Below are 26,547 nucleotides of genomic sequence, written 5' to 3' on the forward strand. Positions count from 1 at the left end.
TTTTTGATGCTAGCCATTCTAATAGGCATGGGTGGCATCTCGTTGTGGTTTTGATTTGCATTTCCCTGATGATTAGTGATGTTGAGCATCTTTTCATGTACCTGTTGGCCATTTGTATGTCGTCTTTGAAAAATAGTGTATTCAGTTCCTCTGCCTGTTATTTAATCAGGTTGTTGTTTTTTTTTGCTGTGGAGTTGTATGAGTTCTCTGTACATATGAATATATGAATATGGATGTCACACCCTTATCAGATATATGATTTGCAAATATTTTCTTCCATTTTATAGGTTGCCTTTTCATTTTTTTTGATTGTTCCTTTTGCTATGCAGAAGCTTTTTAGTTTAATGTAGTCCTACTTACTTATTTTTTTGCTGTTGGTTGTGCTTTTGGTGTCAGATCCAGAAAATTGCTGCTAAGACCAATATCAAGTAGCTTTTTGTGTTTTCTTCTAAGAATTTTACAGTTTTAGGTGTTATGTTTAAGTCTTTAATCCATTTCAAGCTCACTTTTGTGGGTGGTATAAGATTGGGGTCCAGGAGTTCCCGTGGTGGCGCAGTGGTTAACGAATCCGACTAGGAACCATGAGGTTGCGGGTTCCGTCCCTGCCCTTGCTCAGTGGGTTAACGATCCGGCGTTGCCGTGAGCTGTGGTGTAGGTCGCAGACGCGGCTCGGATCCCGCGTTGCTGTGGCTCTGGCGTAGGCCGGTGGCTACAGCTCCGATTCAACCCCTAGCCTGGGAACCTCCATATGCCGCGGGAGCGGCCCAAGAAATAGCAACAATAACAACAACAACAACAACAAAGACAAAAGACAAAAGACAAAAAAAAAAAAAAAAAAAAAAAAAAAAAAAAAAGATTGGGGTCCAGTTTCATTATTCTGCAAATGTGATTGTCCAATATTCCCGTGACCGTTATTGTCTTTTTGTTGTTGTTGTTGTTGTTGTTGCTATTTCTTGGGCCGCTCCCGCGGCATATGGAGGTTCCCAGGCTAGGGGTCGAATCGGAGCTGTAGCCACCAGCCTACGCCAGAGCCACAGCAACGCGGGATCCGAGCCGCGTCTGCAACCTACACCACAGCTCACGGCAACGCCGGATCGTCAACCCACTGAGCAAGGGCAGAGATCCGAACCCGCAACCTCATGGTTCCTAGTCGGATTCGTTAACCACTGCACCACGATGGGAACTCCCCGTTACCGTTATTGAACAGACCATCCTTTCCCCCGCTGAGTATTCCTGGCTTGCTTGTCAATCATCAGTTGACCACATATGCAGGATTTTTTTTCTGGGTTCTGAATCCTGTTTTATTGGTTTGTGAGTCTGGTTTTGTTTGTTTGTTTGTTTGTTTTTATGCCAGTACCATACTGTTTTGATTACTTTGTATTATAATTTGAAATCAGAAAGTATGATGCCTCAGGTTTTGTTCTTTCTCAGGATTGCTTGGGCTGTTTGGGGTCTTTTGTGGCTCCATGCAAATTTTAGGACTTTTTCTGTGAAATACGCCAGTGAACTTTCACTAGAGATTGCGTTGAATCTGTAGATGCTTTTGTGTAGTGTGGACATTTTAACAAATTAATTCTTCCAGTTCATGAGCATGGAGTATCTTTCCATTTATTTGTGTATTCTTCAACTTATTTCATCAAAGTCTTGTAGTTTTTAGTGTACAGATCTTTTATCTCCTTGGTTCAATGCATTCCTGATTTATCATTTTTGATGCTATTGTGAATGGGCTTGTTTAATTTATTTTTCAGATGTTTTATTGTTAGTGTATAGAAACAACTGTGTTCTGTATGTTGATTTTGTACCTATAACTTTACTGAATTTGTTGATTAGTTCTAACAGGGTTTTTTGTTTTTTTGGGGTTTTTTTGATGGAGTCTTTAGGTTTTCTATGTATAAGATGATAAACAAAGACAGTTTTACTTCTTCCTCTCCTATTTGAATGCCCTTTATTTGTTTTTCTTGCCTGATTCTGAGTACTGAGGACTTCCAGTATTCTGCTGAGTGGGCTCCCTTGTCCCTGATCTTAGAGGAAAAACTTTCAGCCTTTCACCATTAGGTTGATGCTGGCTGAGGGTGTATCACGTATGACCTTCATGTGTTGCAGTATGTCCCTTTTATACCCAATTTGTGAAGTGATTTATTATGAAAGGATGTGTTCTGTCAAATGTTTTTCCTTTATCTGTGGAAATGATCATGACAGAAATTTCTTCCCTATGGGTCCTCATAGACAATCAAATTATAAGCAGCATCCTTTCATTATATACAGTGAGTTTCATGAGCCTGTTTCTTTTAGCCATCTCAACTCATAACACCAGGGTTATTTCCGCAAAAGCCATGCTGTGGAAGACTAAATATTGCTGCCCAAGAACTCAGATATTTAATGTATTATTTACTATTACTATAGTAATAATTATTTACTATAAAAAAGTAATAAATTTTCAAGTCTTTAGAAAATAATCAATTTGCTCTAAATATCAGCAACTCAAGAGTTTTTCCTATGTTAAATAGGTTTGAGGACTGAGTCCCTGACAAGTACCAGAATTAGATATTCTGTTTCCCTTTTTTTTTTTTTTTTTTTTTTTTTTTTTGGTCTTTTTGTCTTTTTAGGGCCGTACCCGCAGCATATGGAGGTTCCTAGGCTAGGGGTCTAATTGGACCTATAGCTGCTGGCCTATGCCACAGTCACAGCAATGCAGGACCTAAGCTGCGTCTTTGACCTACATGACAGCTCACAGCAATGCCGGATCCTTAACCCACTAAGCAAGGTCAGGGATCAAACCCGCAACCTCATGGTTCCTAGTTGGATTCGTTTCTGCTGCGCCACGACAGGAACTCCTGTGTTCCTTTTAAATGCAGAGTCATATACTTTACAAGTCTATCATGGCTGAGGCTGAAATGCCTAGCAGGTCAAAAGCTAAGGTTTTAGTGAGTATGGCTGGCATATTCGGCCTGGAGTAGGATCCAGGGGTTGGGGCCTATGTATTTGGTGAAACCAAAGATTCTGCCAGCATAGCTGACATGTTTAGCAAGCTGGGATCAGGGATTTAGCCTACATGGCCAGCATTTTGGCAGGGCCAGGGCTGAGGATTCAGCTGGTGTGGTGGCATTCGGAGGCCAGGACCAAGACGACAGTCCCCATGGCTCCATGCAAGGAGATTGAGCAAAAGAGTAAGTATATTGAAGATAATGGGAGCAAGCTTGTCACTACAAGAGAAGGAAATAACAAATACAAGAAAGGGTGAAGGTGAGCCCTGGCGTTTGATTGCTGTTGAAGGCATCAATATGGACTCATGGTTTCTAACATAATAGATTCAGCCTTCTGTGTGTGTATATTTACTCATCTGTGTATATTTCCTAGTTTTATCTGCTGAAACATCTAGAGGCATTGACACACCAGTAATAAGGAGCTCACCAAAAGGACTTTTTTCACCAAAAGGAACACCACGGCTCCTTGGATACATGGCTCAGTCTAGGACTCTGTGTGGCAAATTACAACTTAAATCCAAAACACCTCATACCAGAAAGTAAGGAGGTGTTCCAAGAGTGGTGGGGATCTCTTAGAGGGACATGGGGGATCCCAATAGCAAAATTATGAGGGATTTGAGCAGCAAAATAAATAATGAAAGTAACAGAGTATAACCCTTTGAATAAAATAGGAATCTATGAATCTATGCTAGCATAATGAAATGAATGAATAACAAGTATTCATTAACAATGTATAAAAGACAGCTGTATTCTGTAGTAGAATGCCAACTAATAAATGTAGGAGCGATGGAATTAGAGGAGCACTGCTTGGCAGCCATCATAGCAATAACTGATTTGAGCTGGAATCATCAGTGAATGTGAAAACCATTGGGTACACATGTGTTAAGGAATAGGATAGTCTGAAAGTGTCTCTTCACACACACACAAAAAGAATTATTTCAGTTAATTAACACAAACTCCTTTAAGCTAATGTACTTGGCAGACACCATCTAAACCTACATGAGTAAAGTTAATGTCATCAGTAGCATGATGAATGGACATATGTGCTTCCTGATAGTCTACACTGAGAGCACAGGCAGGAAGACCCACCAAACACCATATAACATGAATTTAATAGGTGGGAGACATAGAGTGAGATAGATGTATGTCAGTAGGTTTATGCGCACATCCCTACCTGCATCCATGTATCAAGAGAGATGACCGAAGGAATGACAATGTAAAGGTAGAAAAATGTTATCGATTAAGTAACCCAGGTCAGCGGTGTGAGAGTTCTTTGTATTACTCTTGTAACTTTTCTGCAAGCTTGAAATTATTTCAAAATAAAGGTTGGTTTTTTTTTTTTTAATTTAAGAAAGTAAATCTGGAGGTACATTTTCATCCTCCTGAGAAAATGGAGATGCCTAAGAAAACTGAAAATCCAAAAAGCAGGAGTTCTTGTGGCTCAGTGGGTTACAAACCCTAAATATCCATGAGGATGCAGGTTCGATCCCTGGCCTCAATCAGTGGATTAAGGATCCAGCATTGAGCTGTGGTATAGGTTGCAGATGTGGTTCAGGTCCCCAGTTGCTGTGGTTGTGATAAAGGCTGGCAGCTCCAATTCAACCCTTAGCTTGGGAACAGGTGCAGCTCTAAAATGAAAAATAAATAAATAAAAATCCATAAAGCACATTAGCCTAGATAAACCCAAGGTTTTACCCACAGGTAACAGCACCATCATACAGTCAGTCACAGGTGAAGAAATGACAGTGTTACCCCACAACCAGTGGTTAGACATTATAAGGATGCAGATTTTAGTTTAACAGAAAGGAAAACATCAAGGTCTGGATGAGATGACTCCCTCTCACTGGAGGAGAAGGGCTGTGAAGGAGTCAGCACTGGGAGATGGTTTCAGTACGATTGTTTCTCGGGTTTTCCAGCCCTGGTTGTCTGTTTTGTTTTGTTTTAATTATTTTTATTTTTTCCATTATAGTTGGTTTACAGTGTTCTTTCAGTTTTCTACTGTACAGCAAAGTGACCCAGTCACACATACATATATAAAAAATTCTTTTTCTCACATTATCCTCCGTCATAAGTGCCTGGATATATTTCCCAGTGATATACAGTAGATCTCACTGCTTATCCATTCCAAAGGTGACGGTTTGCATCTATTTAACACCAGATTGCTTTGGGTAGTATGGACATTTTTGCGATATTAATTTTTCCAACCCAGGAGCATGGAATATCTTTCCATTTTTTTTGAATCCTCTTTAATTTCTTTTGTTTTATTATAAGGTTCTTTTTTTAATAATGATTTTTATTTTTTCCATTATAGTTGGTTTTACAGTATTCTATCAATTTTCTATTGTATAGCAAGGTGACCCAGTCACAAATACATGTGTACATTCTTTTTTCTCACATTTTCATGATCCATCATAAGTGACTAGATATAGTGCCGAGTGCTATATAACAGAATCTCATTGCTTATCCATTCCAAAGGCAGTAGTTTGCATCTATTAACCCTAAATTCCCAGTCCATCCCACTCCCCTCCCCGCCCCTTGGCAACCACAAATCAGTTCTCTATGTCCATGATTTGATTTTTTTCCTACAAAAAGGTTCATTTGTGCCATATATTAGATTCCAGATATGTGATATCATATGGTATTTGTCTTTCTCTTTCTGACTTCACTTAGTGTGAGAGTCTCTAGTTCCATCCATGTTGCTGCAAATAGCATTATTTTGTTCTTTTTTATGGCTGAGTAGTATTCCATAGTGTATATGTACCACCTCTTCTTAATCCATTCATCTGTCAATGAGTATTTAGGTTGATTCCATGTCTTAGCTATTGTGAATAGTGCTACAATGAGCATGAAGGTGCGTGTGTCTTTTTCAAGGAAAGTTTTTTCCAGATATATGCCCAAGAGTGGGATTGCTGAATCATATGTTAGTTCTATATATAGTTTTCCAAGGTACCTACACACTTGTACCAATTTACATTCCTACCAACAGTGAGGGTTCCCTTTTCTCCACACCCTCTCCAGCACTTGTTATTTGTGGACTTATTAATGATGGCCATTCTGACTGGTGTGAGGTGGTTTTGATTTGCATTTCTCTAATAATCAGTGATGTTGAACATTTTTTCATGTGCTTGTTGGCCCCCTGTATATCTTCTTTGGAGAATTGTCTATTCAGGTCTTTTGCCCATCTTTCAATTGGGTTGTTTGTTTTTTTGCTGTTGAGTTGTATGAGTTGTTTGTATATTTCAGAGATTAAGCCCTTGTCAGTTGAATCGTTTGAAACTATCTTCTCCCATTCTGGAAGTTGTCTTTTTGGGGTTGTTGTTTTTTTTGTTTGTTTGTTTTTTGTTTTTTGTTTTTATGGTTTCCTTTGTTGTGCCAAAGCTTGTCAGTTTGATTAGGTCTCATTGCTTTATTTTTGCTTTTATTTCTGTTGCCTTAGGAGACTGACCTGAGAAAACATTTGTAAGTTTGATGTCAAAGAATGTTTTGCCTATGTTCTCTTCCGGGAGTTTGATGATATCTTGTCTTACATCTAAGTCTTTAAGCCATTTTGAGTTTATTTTTGTGCATAGTGTAAGGATGTGTTCCAGTTTCATTGATTTGCATGCAGCTGTCCAGGTTTCCCAGCAATACTTGCTGAAAAGACTGTCTTTTTCCCATTTTTTGTTCTTGCCTCCTTTGTCAAAGATTAATTGGCTATAGGTGTCTGGGTTTATTTCTGGGTTCTCTATTCTGTTCCATTGGTCTGTCTGTCTGTCTGTCTGTCTGTTTTGGTACCATTACCACAGTGTCTTGATGACTGCGGCTTTGTAATATTGCCTGACGTCTGGGAGAGTTATGCCTCCTGCTTGGTTTTTGTTCCTCAGGATTGTTTTGGCAATTCTGGGTCTTTTGTGGTTCCATATAAGTTTTTGGATTGTTTGTTCTGGTTCTGTGAAAAATGTCATGGGTGATTTGATAGGGATTGCATTGAATCTGTAGATTGCTTTGGGTAATATGGCCATTTTTACAATATTAATTTTTCCCACCCAGGCATATGGGATGTCTTCCATTTATTTGAATCCTCTTTAATTTCCTTGATTAATGTTTTATAGTTCCCAACATATAAGTCTTTCACTTCCTTGGTCAGATTTATTCCCAGGTATTTGATTTTTGGGGTGCAATTTTAAAAGGTATTGTATTTTTGTATCCCTTTTCTAATACTTCATTGTTAGTATACAGAAATGTGACTGATTTCTGAATGTTAATCTGTATCCTGCTATTTTGCTGAATTTGTTGATCAGTTCAAGTAATTTTTGTGTGGAGTCCTTAGGCCAGCCCTTGTTGTCTGTTATTCTAACGCAAAGGGGATGTAAAATTCCCCTCCCCAAATTTAGGACTGTATTCAAATGTGACATCCCAAATGTCAACCAGCTTATGCAGAAAAATGAAAGGTATTAAACTCAGTTTTGGGATGAGGGCTTTTGTCTAAATGGTGAGAAGGCCATGTTTCTCCTTTTTTTCTATTTTGGGCAAATTTTGAGGGAGTATATTGTTTAAAAATATATATTTCAGTTTGACATAGGGAAGGTTCTGACTGTAGAATTGTGACCATGGAGCAAATTTCAAAGAAATGTAGAATTTCCCTTCAGAGAGATTTAAAAACAAGGTTGAGTCCCAGACACTCAGTGCCCTGTCCCCAACCCCAACATACTTGTCAACACTGTGCCCATTTGATACAGATCATCTCATCCTATCAGTAAACACATGTGACCTGTATGTTGAATGATTGAATATTTTTGAAAGTGTACCTTTCACTTTTAAAACCTTAGTAGCCCTGGTATTTTAGGTAAAGCCAATGTTTTAGGTTCTAAAATTGAGCCTTTGTAAAAACCAAGAATTAGCATTGGGTGGTTGTTTTTAAGCCGTAGTAAGAAATGTGTTTTAATTCCAGATATTAGCCAGTTGGCATGTATGTTACTTAAAATATACCCGATTCAGCAAGCAGAGAGACATAAAATACTAAATATAAGGGGAAAAAATGAAAAATTGTATTCTATTGAACCTTTGAACTTCTGTTCATCAGAAGACTGGGAGGAAATATTCGCAATGTATGTATGTCTTCTTGATACTTCTTCAAGTATCAAGAAGATATCTTAAAAGTCAGTAACAGGACAAAACAACATAATTTTTAAATGGGCAGAAGACTCGAACAGACACTTCGCAAAAGAAAATACTCAAACCAAGCACATGAAGAAATGCTCACATAAATGATAGCACTACAGTTGCACAAAAGTGGCTAAAATTCATAAAACTGACCACACCAAATGTTCATGAGGTTGTGATGCAGCTGGAACTCTGTACCCTGTGGCAAGGATTTAAAATGTCCAAGGCTTTGGTAAACCGTTAGGCAGTTTCTTATTTAATTAGATACACACCTGTCCTATAACCCAGCAATTCCATTCTTACTCAAGAAAAAAAAAAACACATCCACAAAAGAGTGTGTATGAGATTGTTAGAGCAGCTTATTTACAAAAGTCCCAAACTGGAAAAAAACATAATGTTTATTAACAGAAGATAATTTTTAAATTATTATATATCATATGATGGCATACTACCCTGCAACAAAAAAGAATGATGCAAATACAGGCAACTTTTTGAATGGATCTCAGACACACTGTTAAGCAAAAGAAGCCAGATGCAAAAGAACATCTAATTAATGTCCGGTTGCACTTCTATGACATTCCAGAACAGGAAGAACTACTCTGGGCGTAAAAACCAGAGCACTGATGCCTGGAGGAACTAACTGAAAGGGGAGCTTTCTGGCATGATGGAACTGTGGCTGCATTTTGGTTGATGAGATGGTCATACGGGCTTATATATTTATCAGAATTCAGCAAATTGTGCACTTTGATGTACAAAGATCTGTGCATTTTGCTATGTGTCAATGATAGTTCAATTTTAAACAGAAACAAAACTCATACCCCTCTTCCAGTCTCCTTTTGAACTTTTTGAAGCAGTTTGATTGATAGGCAGATTCTGCTAAAAAGCTGAAAGTGGAATTTCTCCCCAGAGAACAAATCCTTTTTCCAGTATGCATGCCAGCCTCATCGGGTGGACCACATTGGAATGAGGCTGCCCAGCCAGCTCTCCTGCAGGCATGGGAATTCCAGCTCCTTTCCCAGAGCCCAGTCCCAGTTTTAATCTTCAGACCAGTATTGTCCCCAAACTTGGCTCAGCCCTTGGCCTCCCTTGGACTCCTTCTTCCTTTTGTTTTCTCGATTCTGATCACTCTCTGGCTTGTACTCAGGGTGGAGAGTCTGGGGGTGTCGATGCTGGGGCCGCACTGGGCCCTCACTCGAGGAGTGCACCTGTCATCGTCGTGACATGACACTGTTTTCTTGCAGATGATCTGCACAGGGCATTGGACCCCACACATGGGCCACAGGGACCCAGAGGCTCTCAGGATGGCAGAGCGAACATAAGAAAAAGAGAAGAATGGTTCTTTGTAGGGTGACACACTTTGTACTGCTTCCCAGCCTGCATGTTTCTAATCTGTTTTCCTTCTTTTTGTGATGTTTGAACTTGTTTCTTCAGCTCCAATGTTGAACTCTTGTCCAAAAAAACTAAGAGCGGAGTGTGAGAGACTGAGAGAGGCACAACCAGCAATCCAGCAAAAAGAACTGCAGGGCCCTGAAGATAAATGTGTGTCTGTAGCAGGACTGGGCTTGAGAATTTTAGGGGTGTGTGTGTGTGTGTGTCCAAGTATACGAAAAAGCCCTGTGGGGCAGCCTCACCCTTCTCTCCTCTCCCAGCCTCTCTCTTCTCCCAACCTGGCACCCTCCCCTTCTTCTGATAGCTGCCATTAACCTTTTCATGCAAAGAGCAGAATAGCGGTTGGATGTTGAAAATCTGGCAGAGAGAAGATTTTTCTAAAAAGAAAAAAAAAAGAGGAGGAAGACAATCAGAAAGAACTGGGAAAGGCCATAGGAGGGGACGGGGCCTCTGGGTTGGGCCCTAGGACCCTAAGCCTGCTGCCTGACTTCCGGTAAAATCCCCTACAACAAATTTGGGGAAGGGAAGAGAGGAGGCCCTCTCATGGCTGAAGTAACAGATAGGAAGCGTGACTAGCAGATCACTCCCAACGTGAGAGCAGCCAAATGTCCACGTGGCAGGATGCGCTTAAATAGGGACAGAACTACCGACTCTGTGCTGAATGTGCTGACTAACCTCGTTGTGGGGAGAGAGAAAGAATATGGACAGACCTGGACACACCAGAACTTTCTGATACAGAAGCTCCCTCCCAGCCATCTCCCACCCTAACTCATTCCAGAGAAGGGGGTTCTGCTGTCCCGTCTTGTCTACCAATCCCTTCCCCCACTTCTCCATCCTCACTCCCAGGGCCCACCTCCAACGAACCAGGACTATATCAACATGAATGGAAAACACCTGCTCTGAACTCGCACCTCCTGTGCCCTCCGCCCTGTGGCAGAGACAGCAGGAACCTTTCTAGTTTTGTTTCCAGGAGCTTGGTCTGGCACTGAACACTTCATAGCTCTGAGATAGGAACATGGAATATTCTTCATGTTACAAAGCTCTGCATACATAGAGACCTTAGTGTTTTCTGGCTGCCCCAATTGTGGTTTCCAACTTCATGCTGAAAGGATTCCCATGGAAGGAGAAGGTCTGTACCCAGGAGTCCCTGTAGGAACAGCCAGTTACCATCTTGGAATGTTCGTGAGTCGTGTTAGTTACTACATTAACCACGAGTCTGGTGTCTCCAGTGTCATCTGCCAGAGATAATGCCAGGAAGAAAAGTAATCTTGGTGAACACCCAGAAACGTGACCTGCACAGGCACTGAAAACTCAAGCCCATGGATCGTAGAAACCTTGAAAACGACAGTCTTCTCATCTCGTCAGGGCCTTCGAAATAAGTTGTCCTCGGTTTTCTTCAAACTATTATTTAATCCTTTACCAAAAGTTTGGTGGGAAAGAGAAGTCACTTAACTTTCTAATGGGTGGCATCTACCATGGTCTGTGCCCCAGCACGTCCATGTCATGTGCAGCTCCATGGCTGCAGTGGGGGTATGTGCAGCAGTAATTTTAGGGGAAACCTTTGTAAACTTCAACAAGTGTAAAGTCAGTGCTTCATTCCCACTGGACCCCCTGCCCCATAGCCCAAAGCCCTGCCTCCCCAGAGAGTAGAAGGACATACTGCTAGACCTCCTGCAAGTATCCCCTCATCCCAAGGTCCCTGCTGCTTGAATGATCCAGCCCACACTCACTTGTTACGTTGTTGCCGGTGTTCCCTGAGCCTCTAAGAGACCATCCTGCACCCCTTGTGAGAACATCAGGGCCACTGCTGTAGAAGTGAGGTTTTCTCCCCAAACCCCTGCCAGTGCTAGGTAGGGAAATGGGACCAGGTCACACTCACGTGCCACTGAGGCAGGGGAAGGTGTATTTCTGATGCTGCAGTCAGGACTGAGGAGGCATCTTCCAGTACTGAAAATGTCACCAGTGATGGTTAGGTTCTGTGACACTGCTTACCAATAATGTTGAATTCGTTTGCAAGGCTGCTGTAACAGAGTTCTCCAGACCTGGTATTTTAAACAGCAGACAAGTATTTTCTCACATTTCTGGAAGCCAGAAGTCCAAGATCAAGGTGTCAGCAGGTTTGGTTTCTCCTAAAGTCTCTCACCTTGGCTTGCAGGCAGTCACCCTCTTGGTCTGTCATCTCGTGGTCCTTCCTACATGCCTGTGTGTCCCGGGTGTCTCTGTGTGTGTCCAGATCTCCTCTTCTTCACAAGGACACCAGTAAGATTGGAGAAGGACCCACCTTAACAGCCCCATCTGAACTCAAGCACCTCTTTTTTTTCTTCTTCGTTTTAGGGCCATATCTCAGGTATATGGAAATTCCCAGGCTAGGGGTCAAATCGGAGCTACAGCTGCCGGCCTGTGCCACAGCCAGAGCAACGCCTGATCTGAGCCACATCTGCAGCCTATGCTGCAGCTCACGGCAATGCAGATCCTTTAACCCACTGAGCGAGGCCCGGGGTCTAACCCTCGTCCTTATGGCCACTAGTTGGGTTTGTTTCTGCTGAGCCACAGTGGGAACTCCTTAAGCACCTCTTTAAATCACCTCTCCATATGCAGTCACTTTCTGAGGTTATGGGGGTAGGAGCAACGACATATGAGTTGGGAGGAGGGACATGATTCAGCCCATAACAACATGGCCTGGAACCTCCTGGGGGTTCCTAGGACCCTACTGCCATGTAGGTAATGGTTTCAGGAGTCAAACAACCAGCCTCCAAACTCTGGAAGCAGCATCCGCATAAATCACAGGGTCTGCCTGCTAAGAGGTAGGGGTGCTGGAGAACCTCAGTCCAGAGTGCCCTGCAACAGAACTGTAACAGGTTTTTTTTAAAGGCATAAAGTGTGAATCAGACACTTGCTTAGTGAAGGAATGAAATCAGGAATTTCTGGAGAGAAGATTGTGATACTCTTCTGCACACTGTAAAAGCTACCTTATTGCTTTCTCTACCTCTTTTTACAAAGAGCACCCGGCACAGGAGAAAATGCCCCCAACTCTCATATGCTCCTGGGGAAAGGGAGCCTCTAATTTTAACCCTGAAGATAACAGATCTTGCTGTTAAGTGAAGTGATGCTTAGTAGCCCTAAAGATCAGGTTTTGATAGACTGGATTTTTCATGGGGTTCTCATTAAAGATAAGTAGTGATTTTCATGTTATCAGAGTAAAAAAAAAAAAAAAAAAAAACTTACCTTTCTGATAGAAACCCTAAGCCCAACTACAAATGCCAGGGTCTTACTGCCAGCTTACTAAAACAGCAGTAGCGTGAGGGCTCTTCAAAGGAGCCCCTGCTGATTTTGTCCCTCCTCCCCGTGTGCCTGCAGTGTTGGTTTATTCCTTTGAATCCTGCATCTCTCTGAGGTATCGCCTTTTGCACTGCAGGCATGCCCGAGGTTCCCAAACACCAGGACGGTAAGTGACCAGGAAGCGAGCGGTTCAGAGGACCATTAGCCTCCAGATTAACCTCTGGGCCCTGTCTTTAGATTTTGATGCTGTTAGGCTGTTCCATACATGTGAAGTCTCCAGGAGCTCACAGCAGCCCTCTGCAGGTCTTTAGCCTATGTATGAGTCCATGGATATTTAATGTAAAATTAGTTTACCATAGATGGGAGTCAGGATGCAGCTCTCGAGAAGGTGGGGAGCCGTGGAAAGACAGGGCATGGATTCTGGAGTATCCTGTAATGGGAGCCAGACGGGCATGGGAGGCCATGGGAGCCCAGGATGCTGGGTTTGCCCACGCTCCCAGGGGGACTGTGCTCCTGGTGTGGTAAGCCTGAGCATCTGTGGAGCCAGACGGGATGGAAACATCCCAGGGTTCTCTCCACCCACCCCACTCCACCTTCCTCACCCAAGGAAACATGACTGCAAAGGTCTCTGAGGTTTGAGGAGCTTGGGAGTCTTTTTCTTTCAACCCCAACCTTCCTCCAAGCTTTCAAATCACATCACTCACTTTCTTCTCTTTAGCACTCCAAGATGAGTAACCATGCAGGCCGCACCCTAGACCCAGCCTTTTCCACGTCAGCATGGCTGCCACATCATCGCATTGTACCACCCCTTGCCACCATGTGTGGTCCTCCATCAGGTGGTCTGTGTACCTGGGGGTCATCAGAACAGCCCACATGACCCCAAGCCCTTCTGAATTACAGGCCAGGGGCTCCTTAAGGGTCATTTTGTCACCTCACCTGGGGGTTGGGAGACACCATCCCAGGAATGTGTCAGGTTGGCACTAATAAAAGCAAAAATCAAGCAAGAGCCATAGTTCCCTGTAGGAGCCTTTCTCTCCTCGTCACCCTGGCCCTAGAATCGGGCCCCATATGCTAAAAACAGGACAGCTGTCCTGGACACAGGGAATGCCCTGACCATGTGCCACTGTGGTGGACGCCACTTCCCTCTCGCCCTGCTCAGCCCCAGTGGTTCGCTGGGTGCTTCAGCTGTGTGCTTGTTTAGCACTTGAATCTCAGCCAATACAATCCTGACGGCTTCAGCATTAGATTTCTTATTCGTTGTTTGGGTGGTTTGTTTTCTGTTATTATTATTTTTTTAAATCTTCTTCCTTTGACATGTTTCGTTTGTGAGAGCCAAACTAAATACGCAGGGCTGACAAGCCGGCCTGGCTGTGTCTTTGGTTCCCAGAACCAGCTGCTGTTCTGATGATCTCTGGCAGAGAGGAATGTTCTTCTCCACGTTGATGATATGAATCACGTCTCAGGTTTATAAGAGCCGGTATAAGGTGCTAACAAATCAGCTTAGACAACCATAGGAACAGTCGCCTGGCTGGAACTCTGCTTCCCCACTTAAAGCTCCGCACTTTCTCAAGCCCCCCATGCGGTCTGTCTCAGCAAGTCTGGCACAGACCACTGTCCATCTCCGCCTCAGGACACACTTTACCCCGAGGCCCACTCACATGGGTACCTGGTGGTGGTTTTCAGCTTTATTTGGGGTATAGCCAACAGATAAAATTGTAAGATGTTTTAGATAAAGTGGACAACGTGGTGATTGCTATATATATGTATACGCTGTGAAAGGTATCTCCCCATCAAGTTAATACACTTCTCACATTACCTTTTTCAAAGGTCTCCTTTCTTAGCGAATTTCAGTTTATACAACAGTGTTACTGACTATAGTCACAACTGACTTGTTCTTTGATACATCAGATTCCTTTGGTGTCGTGGGACATTTTTACATGGGCAAGAATTCCCCATTCTCTTGACTCTTGAAGTTTAATGTGTAGGGACCAGTCAGACCCAATGTAAACCTCCTGTTGGGTTTAGGGGGGGGTCTGTTCCCACTTTTATCTTTCATAGGCATGTCTTCTGTCTCCTCTGTCCACTCCCTTCCCCAGGTTGTTCAAGATACGGGAAAGAGAGTAACCTGGGAGGTGGAATATCACCTAGCAAAACTCAAGCTATCCCAGCCAGGGAAGACCGCTTTAGGCAGGGAAGCAGCACCATTTTAGATTTAAGTAGGTTAGAAATTAAGACATTAGTACTTTAGTGACATCTGCAAATACAAAATAGAATTTTCAGACAGCAGAAGTTGGTGCTGGTTTATGTACAAGTAGCTGTCCAAGACTGGGCTATTGCATCACGTGCCTGGTTCCAGCTCCTGCTGGATCCAAGGAGGTTCACTGGGAGTGTCAGGTGTTAGCAGCCTGTACTTTGGTCCCATAGATTCACCTGGGCCCCTTGACTTTAGGTTGTTGACTTTCCTCAAATCAGGACTGACACTAACCCTCAGAAAACAATGAGCACCAGTGAGAGATGCAGCAGCCCAAGCAGATACCGTCATTAGCCAGCAGGACCAGACTTCTTGCAAACTAACCCCTGTAGCAAGGGAGGCTCCTGTCTTCTCTACGGAGCACTTGTGCGTCTGGAGACAGCAGAGTTTACCCCCTGACCACTTGCTGACTTGACCACATCCGTCAGCCTGAACTGTACCAGGCACTTCACTTCTTACAGCCTCGTTCAGCTTGCGTGAAGTTTAGAGGGAGAACTGAACTGCTGGTTCTCTTAGCTCCCTTCCGGTTTGTGATTCTAAATTTCAGAATCAACCTGCTTTTAGGTCTGAAAGTTCCACTGTTTGATATTTTGTGGGGGAAGGGGCTGTGTAAAAAAAAACTAAACTGTGTGCCCTGTGTTTGTACCAATTCACTAAAAATCTAGCATTGTATTTCCTTCAGGGCTGGGAGTTGCCCGTGTCACACTGTGGAGGTTCAGTGCTATGAGGCAGAGAAGCTCTCAATTTGTTTCATTTTAGTTTGTTTCTAACCTTTGACAAGTCCAGCTCCCCTAGGGCATATATGGCAAAAGATCTTTCAGTGAGTATTGAGGGAGCAGGTCCTAAGTGTGGTCAGTCAGTCATTACTGAGAAGCCATCAGTGACTTCATGCTTGGGGGCCTCCTCCTGCCCTGCTGCCTGACCTGACCAGAGGGGAGAAGAGGGGGAGCTCCTTCCCTCACCGAGCGTATCTTGAGATGACATGCAGGAGCAGGTCGTTGCAGTGGGGCTCTCTCTGTGAGTCCTGGTGTAATGGACTCTTGTGTTCATTATGTCATTTTGTTCAGGATTCATCATGGGGAGCAGTGGCCTTTCATTACTTTTGACCTAAGTAGCAGCAGCCTTTCCTTCTGTGAAAACAAACCCGGATGTTGCCAGGCACAGGAGTTCATTGTGAGGCAGGGAGGCTGGCAGGTGGGAGAAGGTCCAGCAGCAACCTCATGGGCACCACCACATCCGGTCAGCTGGCAAAGCCCAGGGCTAGGGTGGCAGTTGCTTTCAGGCTCTAACAGCAGGCAGCTGGAGTGGCAGGAGACCTTGAGAAGAAGACTGGGCGACTGGGTTGCAAGTTCAAACTTGAAACATCCAGGGAGAGGGGACCTGGCAGTTTATCCTGTAGTCTGTGGGGAGTAATCATAGGATAAGTCTTCAAAGGGAACTTTTTTTTTTTTTTTTTTGCTCTTTTTAGGGCCACATCCATGGTATATGGAGGTTCTCAGGCTAGGGGTCAAACTGGAGCTACAGCTGCTGGCCTACACCACAGTCACAGCAAGACCAAATCTGAGTCATATCTGCGACCTGCACCACAGCTCACGTCAAAGCCAGATCCTTAACCCCTTGAGCAAGGCCAGGGATTGAACCTGCGTCCTCATGGATGCTAATCAGATTCGTTTCTGCTGAGCCACCACTGGAACTCCCAAAGGCAAGTTCTCAAGTTCTTTCATTTCTCTGTTAGTAAATGCTAGATTCTACAAAGTAAAAAATGACCAAATTCCTATACCAAAGTAACTGAAATATTTACATGGTGTGCATGAAATATCCATGCTCTCAGATCCCTCTGACCATGCCATGTAAGTTTTCTGTTTATTCAACAGATATTACAGCAGAAGACATTGTAGTTTATTCTAGTTGTTGGAAAATCTGAATTCAGATTATTTCATGTCTTCCTGTCTCCTCAGGTAAATGTAGTTAAACAGCTGACTAATTGGGGCTGGGGGCTGTAGCCCAGATCTGGCCAGGATAGAGAAGCATGTCAGCTTGACCAGCCCCTCTAGAAGGCTCCTGCCATCATGCCTGGGTACAACTCAGACCTCAGGGCCTTTGCATCCTGGGACCTAGCTATCAAAAACCTCAAGCCCAGACTCGTGTCTACTTAAACCAAACTAAGCATCTCTGTATGATTTCCTGCCCCACCAAACCATCTACAGAAAGGAATTAAGCAGAGTCAGTGCCAACCACAACAGAACCCATTCAGTAGCATCTCTTGTAACCATCCCTTTTTTAAACCAACCTGTACAGCCTCCTCTTTCACCTCATCCTCGTGTCTATGAATAGAAAGCTTGAAATAAGGTCTTTCTCTCTCCCTCTCTCCGCCTCCTTCCCCCTCCCTCTTCCTCCCTTTGTTTTTGTTAGGGCCATACTTGCGGCATATGGAAGTTTTCAGGCTAGGGGTTGCATCAGAGCTACAGCTGATGGCCTATGCCACAGTCACAGCCATAGCAACGCAGGATCTGAGCCACGTCTTCGACCTACACCACAGCTCATGGCAGTGCCGGATTCTTAACCCCCTGAGCAAGGCCAGGGATTGAACCCACATCCTCGTGGATACTAGTCAGGTTCATTACCACTGAGCCACAATGGGAACTCCCCCTTTTCTCTCTTTTAAGATTTTCCTTCTTTGTGAATTTCTGTTAGCTGTCCCTTGGCTATGGAGAGGTATCACACCTGTTCTGAAGTCCTGAGGGATGAATGTTCTGGGAAGTTTCCCAGTCCATCAGCCCATCCTCAGGGGGCACTTCCATTCTTCTGTCCAACACAGCTATTCCTCATCATTCCTCAAACCATCAGCTCTGCTCTTTGACCATTGTCCTGACGTGGAGAGCAGGAGGGGAGCGCACATGGGGAGCATAGCCTTTCGTGGCTGTGTTTCTGTTGTGAGGTCATAGGACATCCTCTCTGAAATGCTTCCCTCTGTCTGTTCTCACCTGAGCTGCAATGGGGCTGAAATGCTCCCCTTCTGTCTACCGCCCCCCCCCCTTCCAGAGTATGTTGCTTCGAGTACCCAGATTGTGTTGCTGTTGCATTTGTGATTCTTCGCCTGAGTCCAGCTGGAAATCTCATCACTACTCTGAGTTCAGTGAGGGCTGGCATAGCTACTAACAGAACCCATTATAATAACATTCAGCAGACAAAGCCAGAAAATTCCTGCCGGAGGCCACCTTGGTACCCTGTGCTTATCCCATATTCCATCTTTTGAGAAGACATCTTTTGGGTGCTGCAGTGTTTAGTGGTGTGTCCTGCTACAGTCCTGCGTCATCAAACAGCCTTTGTTTGGAAATGAGGATCAGGATGCTGCCCTCATGATCATCCTGATCCACATTTCCAAATCCCTATTTCTCTCTTTCTTTTTTTTTTTTTTTTTTTTTTTGTCTTTTTAGGGCAGCCGCCGCAGCATATGGAGATTCCCAGGCTAGGGGTCCAATCAGAGCTGCAACTGCTGGCCTACGCCTCAACCAAAGCAACTCGGGATCCAAGCCATGTCTGTGACCTGTACCACAGCTCATGGCAATGCCTGATCCTTAACCCACTGAGCGAGGCCAGGGATTGAACCCACAACCTCATGGTTATCAGTTGGGTTCGAGAACCACTGTGCCACGATGTGAACTCCCAAATCCCTATTTCTTAAAACAGAGCCTGTTGTTCTATATTTTCACCACTGGAGGCACATTGCTATAATCTGTTACTCCAACAGTGCCTTCCTGCAGAGTATCTTATATCTTAGTTCAATTAAAGTTAAGTAGAAAGAGGCCCATGACACTTGAGGAAGGTGTTGTGTTAGATATTTTCTATATGGAGGAAACAAAGGTGCTGAAACACAGGATTTAATGCTCACATTATGGAAGGGGCTTGCAGAGTTCGTGGGAACAAATTTGTTTTGCAGTTTAGTGCAAGTTAATTTACTTGGAAATGTTTTTAGAGTTGTTCTTTTGTCTTTAGATGCAAAAGCTTTCATACACAGAGAATTGCATCTTTCTGTCTAGTGGGGGATTGTGTAAGCCTACATGCTACGTATAATTATGGTGTTTTTTAAGAAAGTAAACAGGAAGACAGTGTTTTCACTGTAGTATTTGCAGTGGTGGAGTTGGCCTGCCAGTATTAGAAACTAGGGAATAGGAAGTAGAAGATCTTGTTGGATTACTCAGCCTTATAGCCACTAAGTTTGGATTTGTAGCTTTAACAGGGAAGGGAAGAGGGACAGAGAAGGATTTAATTCATTGGAGCTAGGATGTAATAAGCATTTTCATTAAATCTCAAATATTACATGTTTGTACTTAGGGGAAATTATTTTCTGGTGTTAAGTCTAAAGGGGCCTTTCTTTGGGGAGGAGGTGAAAAATGGATAGGCAGGCATGAGGGCAGGGGCGCAAGGGGACAGGAGTGTCGTGAGTGAAATCTGGTAAATTAAGTTTCAGAAGCTAGAATACACCTTTCCCAGTTCATCCATGGGACCTGACGCGTCCTGAAACCGTACAGAAACTTCCTTTTTTACGTGTGATACACATGCTAATGAAATATTTTTAAATGATGAGGTACTAATCCATCGACCAAGGTTTGTTTTCACACCTGTGCTGTGTAACACATCTGTCTTAGGTTTTCAGTTTGGTTTCTTCACCTTGCCTTTCTCTCCTAAGTGGGCTAGAGTTTTAACGGCCCATTTCCGTATGTGCTCCTTGGACTTTAGAATGACTAGAGCTGGAGTTCCCTTCATGGCTCAGTGGTTAAAGAATCTGAGCAGCATCCATGAGGATGGAGGTTCGACCCCTGGCCTCGCTCAGTGGGTTAAGGATCCCGCGTTGCTGTGAGCTGTGGTGTAGTATAGGTTGCAGACTCGGCTCGGATCCAGAGTTGCTATGGCTGTGGTGTAGGCCAGCAGCTCCAGCTCCAATTCGACCCCTAGCCTGGGAACCTCCATATGCCATGGGTGTGACCCTAAAAAGCAAAAAAAAAAAAAAAAAAAGAAACTGGAGCTTTGTATTTCAAAGTTGAAACGAAAAACTTCATTTAAAAAAATAATTCCAGGAGTTCTCATCACGGTGCAGTGGAAACATACCTGACTAGGAATCATGAGGTTGCGGGTTCGATCCCTGGCCTTGCTCAGCAGGTCAAGGATCTGGTGTTGCCATGAGCTGTGGTGTAGGTCACAGACACAGCTTGGATCTGGCATTGCTATGACTGTGGTGTAGGCCGGCGGCTACGGCTCTGATTAGACTCCTAGCATGGGAACCTCCATGTGCCGCAGGTGTGGCCCTAAAAAGACAAATAATGATAATAATAATTCAGTTTCACAAGAAAGGTTGATCTTTGGATTTTTTTTCAAGACAGGAAATTTTGGTATATAGTGGATCAAGTCCCAATGCAGTCTCTGTATTCAGCCCTGCCCACCCTTAATAGTGCTTTCAGGTAAACTGCAAACCATGTGCAGTCCCTAGAGACAGACAAGGCCCATGGCATGTGAGAGGGTTCCCAGCAATTCTTTCAGTCTAGTTAACACATGTGTCACCCCACTTATTTCCTTTTTTTTCTTTATGAGAACACTTAGGTGCTACTCTTTTAGGAAATTTCGAGTATGCAACACAGTGTTACCAACTCAAGTCATCATGTTATATACATTAGACCTCAAACTTTATTCATCTAATTGAACGTCTGTACCGTTTTATCAACCTCTCCCTATTTCTCACACCCCAGCCCCTGACAACCACAATTCTCCTCCCAGTTTCTATGAATTTGATCTGATTTTTTTTCAGATTGCACTTAAAGTAATACCAGGCAGTATTCATCCTTCTCTCTCTGGCTTCTTTGACTGAGCACAGTGCCCTCCAGATTCCTCTGTGGGGTTGCAAACGTCATTTCTTTACTGATGAACAATAATTCTTAACTCAGTGCAACTAGAGTAGTTTTATTTTATCTGAACCCATCTTTCCTCTCCTTTCAGCTTCAGAACGAGTTAGAGAAAGGTGAGCGAGATAACACGGAGCTGCAGGAGTTTGCCAACGCCGTCCTCCAGCAGATAGCAGACCACTGCCCCGACATCCTGGAGCAGGTGGTCAATGCGCTAGAAGAGTCATCCTGACCGTCTTCGTGGGGAGGGGATGGCCCAGCAGTCCAACAAGTGAACCCAGCAGCCAGGCAAGGAGAAGTACGAGGACCAGGCACCCAGCAGCTTCTTGGCACAAACACAGGACCTCTGTCTGTCCTGGCCAGCCCTCGAACATGGTTTCAGCTCTGTTCCCACATCTGTTCTCTCCCTCCACCTTTCTGCTCTGATGTTGTCTCTACACTGATTCTTCTGATGTCCAGGGTGGGTAAGTAGCCAGGTCTCCTCGAAGAGCTGCCATCCAGTCCTGAGCCCTGAACACCTTGGATGCTGGCGGCTACACCCTCTCACCTCTGTCCTTGACGTGGGGACTACACCTGGAATCTGCAGGTTCAACACGAAGAGAACGCTCCAGAGGGCCGAGTGTTCTAATACCACAACAGGTGCTTTCTCCCCAAAGGGTAAAAAAATCTCAAAAAGAGTATCACAAGAAGAGAAAAGGGGAAAGAGAGCATGGCAGAGAAGAACCCAATTCTTCTTCGTTCTGTCTCTCCAGCTTCCACTGCACTCGGGACATCTGTGCAGGGGCTGCGGGCAGCTGCAGTGGCCCAGGGTTAGAGCCTTCCTACCCTCCTGCCCCCGGTCCTTGGTCCTCTCCTCACTAGCCTGAGTCACTCATTGAGAGAAGAGGGCACTGTCACCACCTCTGAGGTCTGCTTCTGGGAAGGGGACATTCCTTGGGGTCAGGCCAGTTTCTCCTAACATCTCCCCTGCCAGCCGTCTGGGCCCCAGAGAGTGCTTCTGCCTCCACCCCCACACCCCCAGTTCCAAGCCAGCCCCCCATCCTCCACTTTAGCCTTTCTCCTGATCTGTGCCCCCAGAACCAGAGCCTTGCACAGTGCCTGGAACCTGCTTCTGGGACAAATCAGTGCTTCTCATCCCTTCCCCCTTTCTTTGATTCAGATAATGTTTATGAAGTGCCTACTGTGTGCAAGTCATACCAGGCACCTGTCCTTAAAGCCTCTCTGCGGTGAAGGAGGGGTGTCATTCTGTGAGAAACACCTGGTCGAGTCAGAGCAATAAAAGACATACCCTTCCCTTCCCCATCTTAATAGAAGGTGTCTTTTCCAGAAAAATCTTCCACAAATCAGCACTTCTCATTATAATGGAATTTATGAGTTTGGGGGGCAAGGGGCTAGTCATTTACCACAGGATCCCATTTGGTAACTCGGGATTTTTGGTGTTTGTTTCCCTGAAAGAGCTTTCTACATGTGGAGCTACCATAGTAGACCGTGTTTCCTTTATACACCTGTGTGCACCTTGTGGCTGGCTCCAAGTAGCAAATCCGAAAATTGACTAGTTGCAGATCTGGTCGAAGGTATCGAGGTTTTCCCCAGGCAGAGACAATGGCAGTCATAAATCTCAGGCACCAAGAATTAGACCACTTAACCCAAATCGAGCCCTTTGACCCATCTACGGCCAGACCCCACCAGACACTCACATCCTCTGATAAGAGTTGCTGGGCTAAATGGTTTTGTCTTGCATTTTCTTCCTTCCCCTTCCCCTTCCCCAATTACTCATCCAAAGAATCTGATGCTGCCTGTCAGGTCATCATAGCCATCAGTCCTGTATCTTCCACCAGCAGCCCTTGACTGTCCCATTAACTTATATGGTCACGTCCCCCGCTGCGCTGCCTCCCTGCTGTAAAACAGTCTCTCCCTGTGAGACACTGTCGAGTGCTCCTTATCAAAGCTTAGATGGCCTCTGCTCATCAATTTCTTACAGAGGTGCTTCCTGACAGCCAGGCTGGTCGGACAGGGGGTGTGGGGGAGTTAGATGGTGAGTGATAGCCGTTTGCAGTCAGTTACCTCAAATCCACTTTTCACTGTGCAGCCCGCAAATCATGTAGAAAGCCCCCAGCATTTAGGGCTGGAGTATTGGACTCTCACGTTTTCTACCGCAGTGCAAAGAACTGAGGAACAGTAGCACCTTCACAGGACCACGGCCAGAGAAAGCAGAAGAGGCCACGTGCAGAGCAACAGGGTGGCCTGGCCTGCTGTTCTTAGCTGGTCGTGCAAGGGAAAGCCTCAAGCAGGTCTCCTGGGTCCAACTGCCTCCACCTTGAGCGTCAGATACGTCCCTGCCGGCCCCTCCTTCCTACGCCTCTTCATTCCAGCCCTTCCTGTAGCCTCCCCTCCAGAGGCCTGTGGGATTCCTCTGGACAAGTGCTTCTGAGAGGAAGTTTCTGGGCAGATGGGGCTCTCTCCTCAGTGCTCCGTGGGTGGTCATCCTAACATCCCACATGATTCTTGGGGACCATTTGGTCCTGGGTGAAAGTCAGCTCTGGCTAAAGTTCAGTAGTGGACAGAGTGCCCTGCCTCTGTGATCTAGGGGCAGAGTTAACATAGTTTCTAGCATCTAGAGTTCCTTACTGAGTTTAGATCCTTCAAGGAGCCAGCATTTACTAAATGCACAACTCCAACCACACCATCTGGGTCATTCCATCACTTCTTCTGATGTTCATGGTGTCACAAGGTCACATAGCTGCAACCGAAAATCTGGAACCTTGAAAAGTTACTGCAGAATGCCTGTGATGTTCCCAAACTCATCCATTCCATTGGCAAGTCCGGTTGCCCCTTTGCACCTGAAGCTCTGTGCCCCTGAAGGGGGCAGCAAGGAGAGAGTAGGCTCAGGACTGAAGAAACCATGTGACCTCCTCACCTTCCCCTGTGCCTCCATCAAGCAAGTTCTCGATGCAAGCAGCTGAATTGCGATGCACAGAGACTTGGAAACCCCTTGAAATGAAGAAAGATTTTAAGTGGGCTTCAGCATATTGGAAGCTTGAATAGGGTCCCCAAATCCATCTTGACTCTAACCTTAACCTCACACTTACCATCTGAAGGTGACCTGAGTGTGCCCCTCTTCCTTACTCATGGGCTTTAAAAGTCCTAGCAAAGCTGATGGGATCCAAGACACATTCAGTGGCGATAGTGGCACCTGGACCAGGCCCTTTGTGTCAGCAAAGGTCTGCTTGACTTTCCATGAGGAGCTCACTGGCCGACCCGCTCCTCGGAGAGGAGAGGACGGAAAGTCATCCCCAAGTTTCCCCCTGTCACTGATGGCCATGACTGGCATTTGGGTTTGCTGCTTGAGTCCTGCTGATCCAGAGCCATGTGCCCTCCAGTTGACCCCACTCCACAAGCACAGGCCCACAGCTGCCCTTGGGGTCTTGGCTGAAAGAGCAGGTGGAGGAGGACATCACCATGGGAGCATGGCCCTCACGTGGCCTTTCCTGAGTCCCCGTGGACCTTGTGTCAGCAGCAGCAGCCAGAGGCTCACCCACCACTGCCACCCGGGCTCCTCAGCAGGGACTCGATCCTTTCAAAGAAATGTTTTAAGAGGAATTTGGCATCTCCCCCATGTGAACCAAGGGAATATTTGGGCAAGAAAAAAACAGACAGGGAAATCCTTCTGAACAAAATGGCTGTCTTTATTTACTCTTTTTAAACAAAAACTTTCCGAACTTTTTAGTGTCAAAACTGTAACCAAGTGTCTCCCAGTTTTTTCCAACGTGTTTGGCGAGTGCTGTGACCCTGTTGTCGGTATTTCTCCTCCTGCCTCTCTTGGGGGAGAGGTGGTTTTAGGGATTGGTTTGGAGGGAGCGAGTTTTCATCCAATCCCACCTCCTCTCTTGTTTCTCTGCTTGTCCATGTCATCTGTGTGGTTCAGAGAATTGGGTTGGATTCATTGTGTCCATTGTTGAGATTATTAAGATATTAAAAAGTAGTTGTAGAACTGAAAAATTAAAGAGCTGTGTTTAAAAGATGCAAACCAATATCACGTTAATAAAGGAATTCAAGCTATGGAGCAGCCAGCCTCCTCCCCTGCTCCCGACCTGGGCAAGCGCAGTGGCCACATCCAGGCTGGCAGCCACCTGGTGAGGGAGGCAGCGGGTGAAGAAGAGGAGCAGGAACCTGGGGCCCAGAGTCCAGTCGTGCCAGAGTTTGCCCACACATCCTCAGGACCTCTTGTCAAGGTTTCCAGATTGGTGACCCCTTAACCACCCTCACCCTACATTGGTCCCAGCTCAGTGTGCCTAATACCGTGTGGTTGCCTGGGCTTGGCTGGAGCCCCATGCCTGGCAACAGCCCTGCACAGGCCATAGAACCTCTTCCTGCCCACTTGGTGCTATATCATCCAGTGACCCATCCAAAATGGGCCAAGCCCTGGCCAGCCTGGAGCCTGCAATCCAGGGGAGAGAGTCCTATCCCAGCTTCTTCTGGCTTCAGTCCCTAGATTCTTCCCCTGTGAGCTCTTTAGACCCCAGGTCTCCTGGGCCCAGCAATGCCCTGGCCAGGAAAGCAAGTGACCCCTGCTGAAGCCAGAGTCCATCCTGGGCCGGGGCGGCCCCCTCCCACACCACAGCAGTATTGCCTTCATCCCTGGGCAGTAGACCCGAGGGCAGTCCGCCATCTGGGGGTCCTGTGAGCACAGTGGGCTCCAGGGGTCACTCCCCTCGCTCCAAAAGGAGAGCCTCGCTTTAGTGAGGAGCTGAGGGCACTGGGGGCCGACTCTTCGTAGCTTGAGTTCCTTCTGGCGATGGCAGCAGCCGCAATGGTGGTGTCTTGAATAGACATATCGCTGCCTTCAAATGTGTGTGCAACGGCCCGAGTTGTGTCACTGACAGGATCGTGACATTACAGAGAAATTGTGTTAGAGTCAACTTTGCCTTGATAATTATTGTAAACACTATTCATTTTTTTCTTTTTTATTCACAAACTAAACCCATCGGGAAATTATAAAGTTATTTAAAAACTGCGTGCTTTGTCTTTCTTTGAACCGCACCCAGTCTGATAATCCACATGAGATGTCCTCAGGGCTAGAGAAGCATGCGAGGCCCGTGGGCCCCAGAAAGTCAGCCCCAGTGGTGGGCATGGCACGGAGCATGGGTGCCCATGGAGGGCAGAGGAATAGACAGAACCCTGGCCCTGACAGGCCAGCAGGGGCTCACCTCTTGGCTCCCCCAGCACTCTGGATTGGCAGCCCCCAAACTGTGCCCACCTCCCTCTCCCACACACTGAGGCCTGAGCTGGGCTCCCCACTTCAGCTCTAACTGTTCCAGAGCTTAGAGCACGTGCCCTCCACCGCCGTGGGGCGCAGGGCCTCAGGTTTGCATCAGGTAGGGTTTCAGCTCCCCTGCAGTGTGTGCTGATGTGTTGAGTCTGGGAGGTGTGAGCTGTACCTGCCGACAGAGGTAAGTACCAGGAGCAGGCAGTTGCCCAGAGAACCTGCTCAAACATGCTCCAGCTTTGGCCTTTGTCTTGGGCCTGATGCTCGAGAAGAAATTATTCCAGGGGCCTTGTTTGATGAGAGTTGGTCTTCTACTTAGCTGTATTTCTTTGTCCCCCC

At 45.5% G+C, this 26,547-nt stretch overlaps 1 protein-coding gene across 29 annotated transcripts in view; it reads left to right on the forward strand.

Annotated features, from left to right (window-relative positions):
* ERC1 (ELKS/RAB6-interacting/CAST family member 1) overlaps positions 1-25,956 on the forward strand; it is a 359,940-nt gene extending 333,984 nt beyond the window's left edge. For all 29 annotated transcript variants that reach the window (XR_014804001.1, XR_014804004.1, XR_002344313.2 and 26 more), the window contains one exon: positions 21,037-25,956. Coding sequence is in view for 15 of the 29 variants with exons in the window: in XM_084957042.1 (XP_084813168.1) it covers positions 21,037-21,174 (138 nt within the window). In the remaining 14 variants the exon portion in view is untranslated. The remainder of the gene's footprint in view (positions 1-21,036) is intronic.
* Positions 25,957-26,547: the final 591 nt, after the last annotated feature.

The sequence above is a fragment of the Sus scrofa genome, chromosome 5, assembly GCF_054392235.1.
Source record: "Sus scrofa isolate SSC_HxYL_T2T_F1_AM1 chromosome 5, Sscrofa_HxYL_maternal_Yorkshire_Landrace_v2.0, whole genome shotgun sequence".
Lineage (NCBI taxonomy): Eukaryota > Metazoa > Chordata > Mammalia > Artiodactyla > Suidae > Sus > Sus scrofa.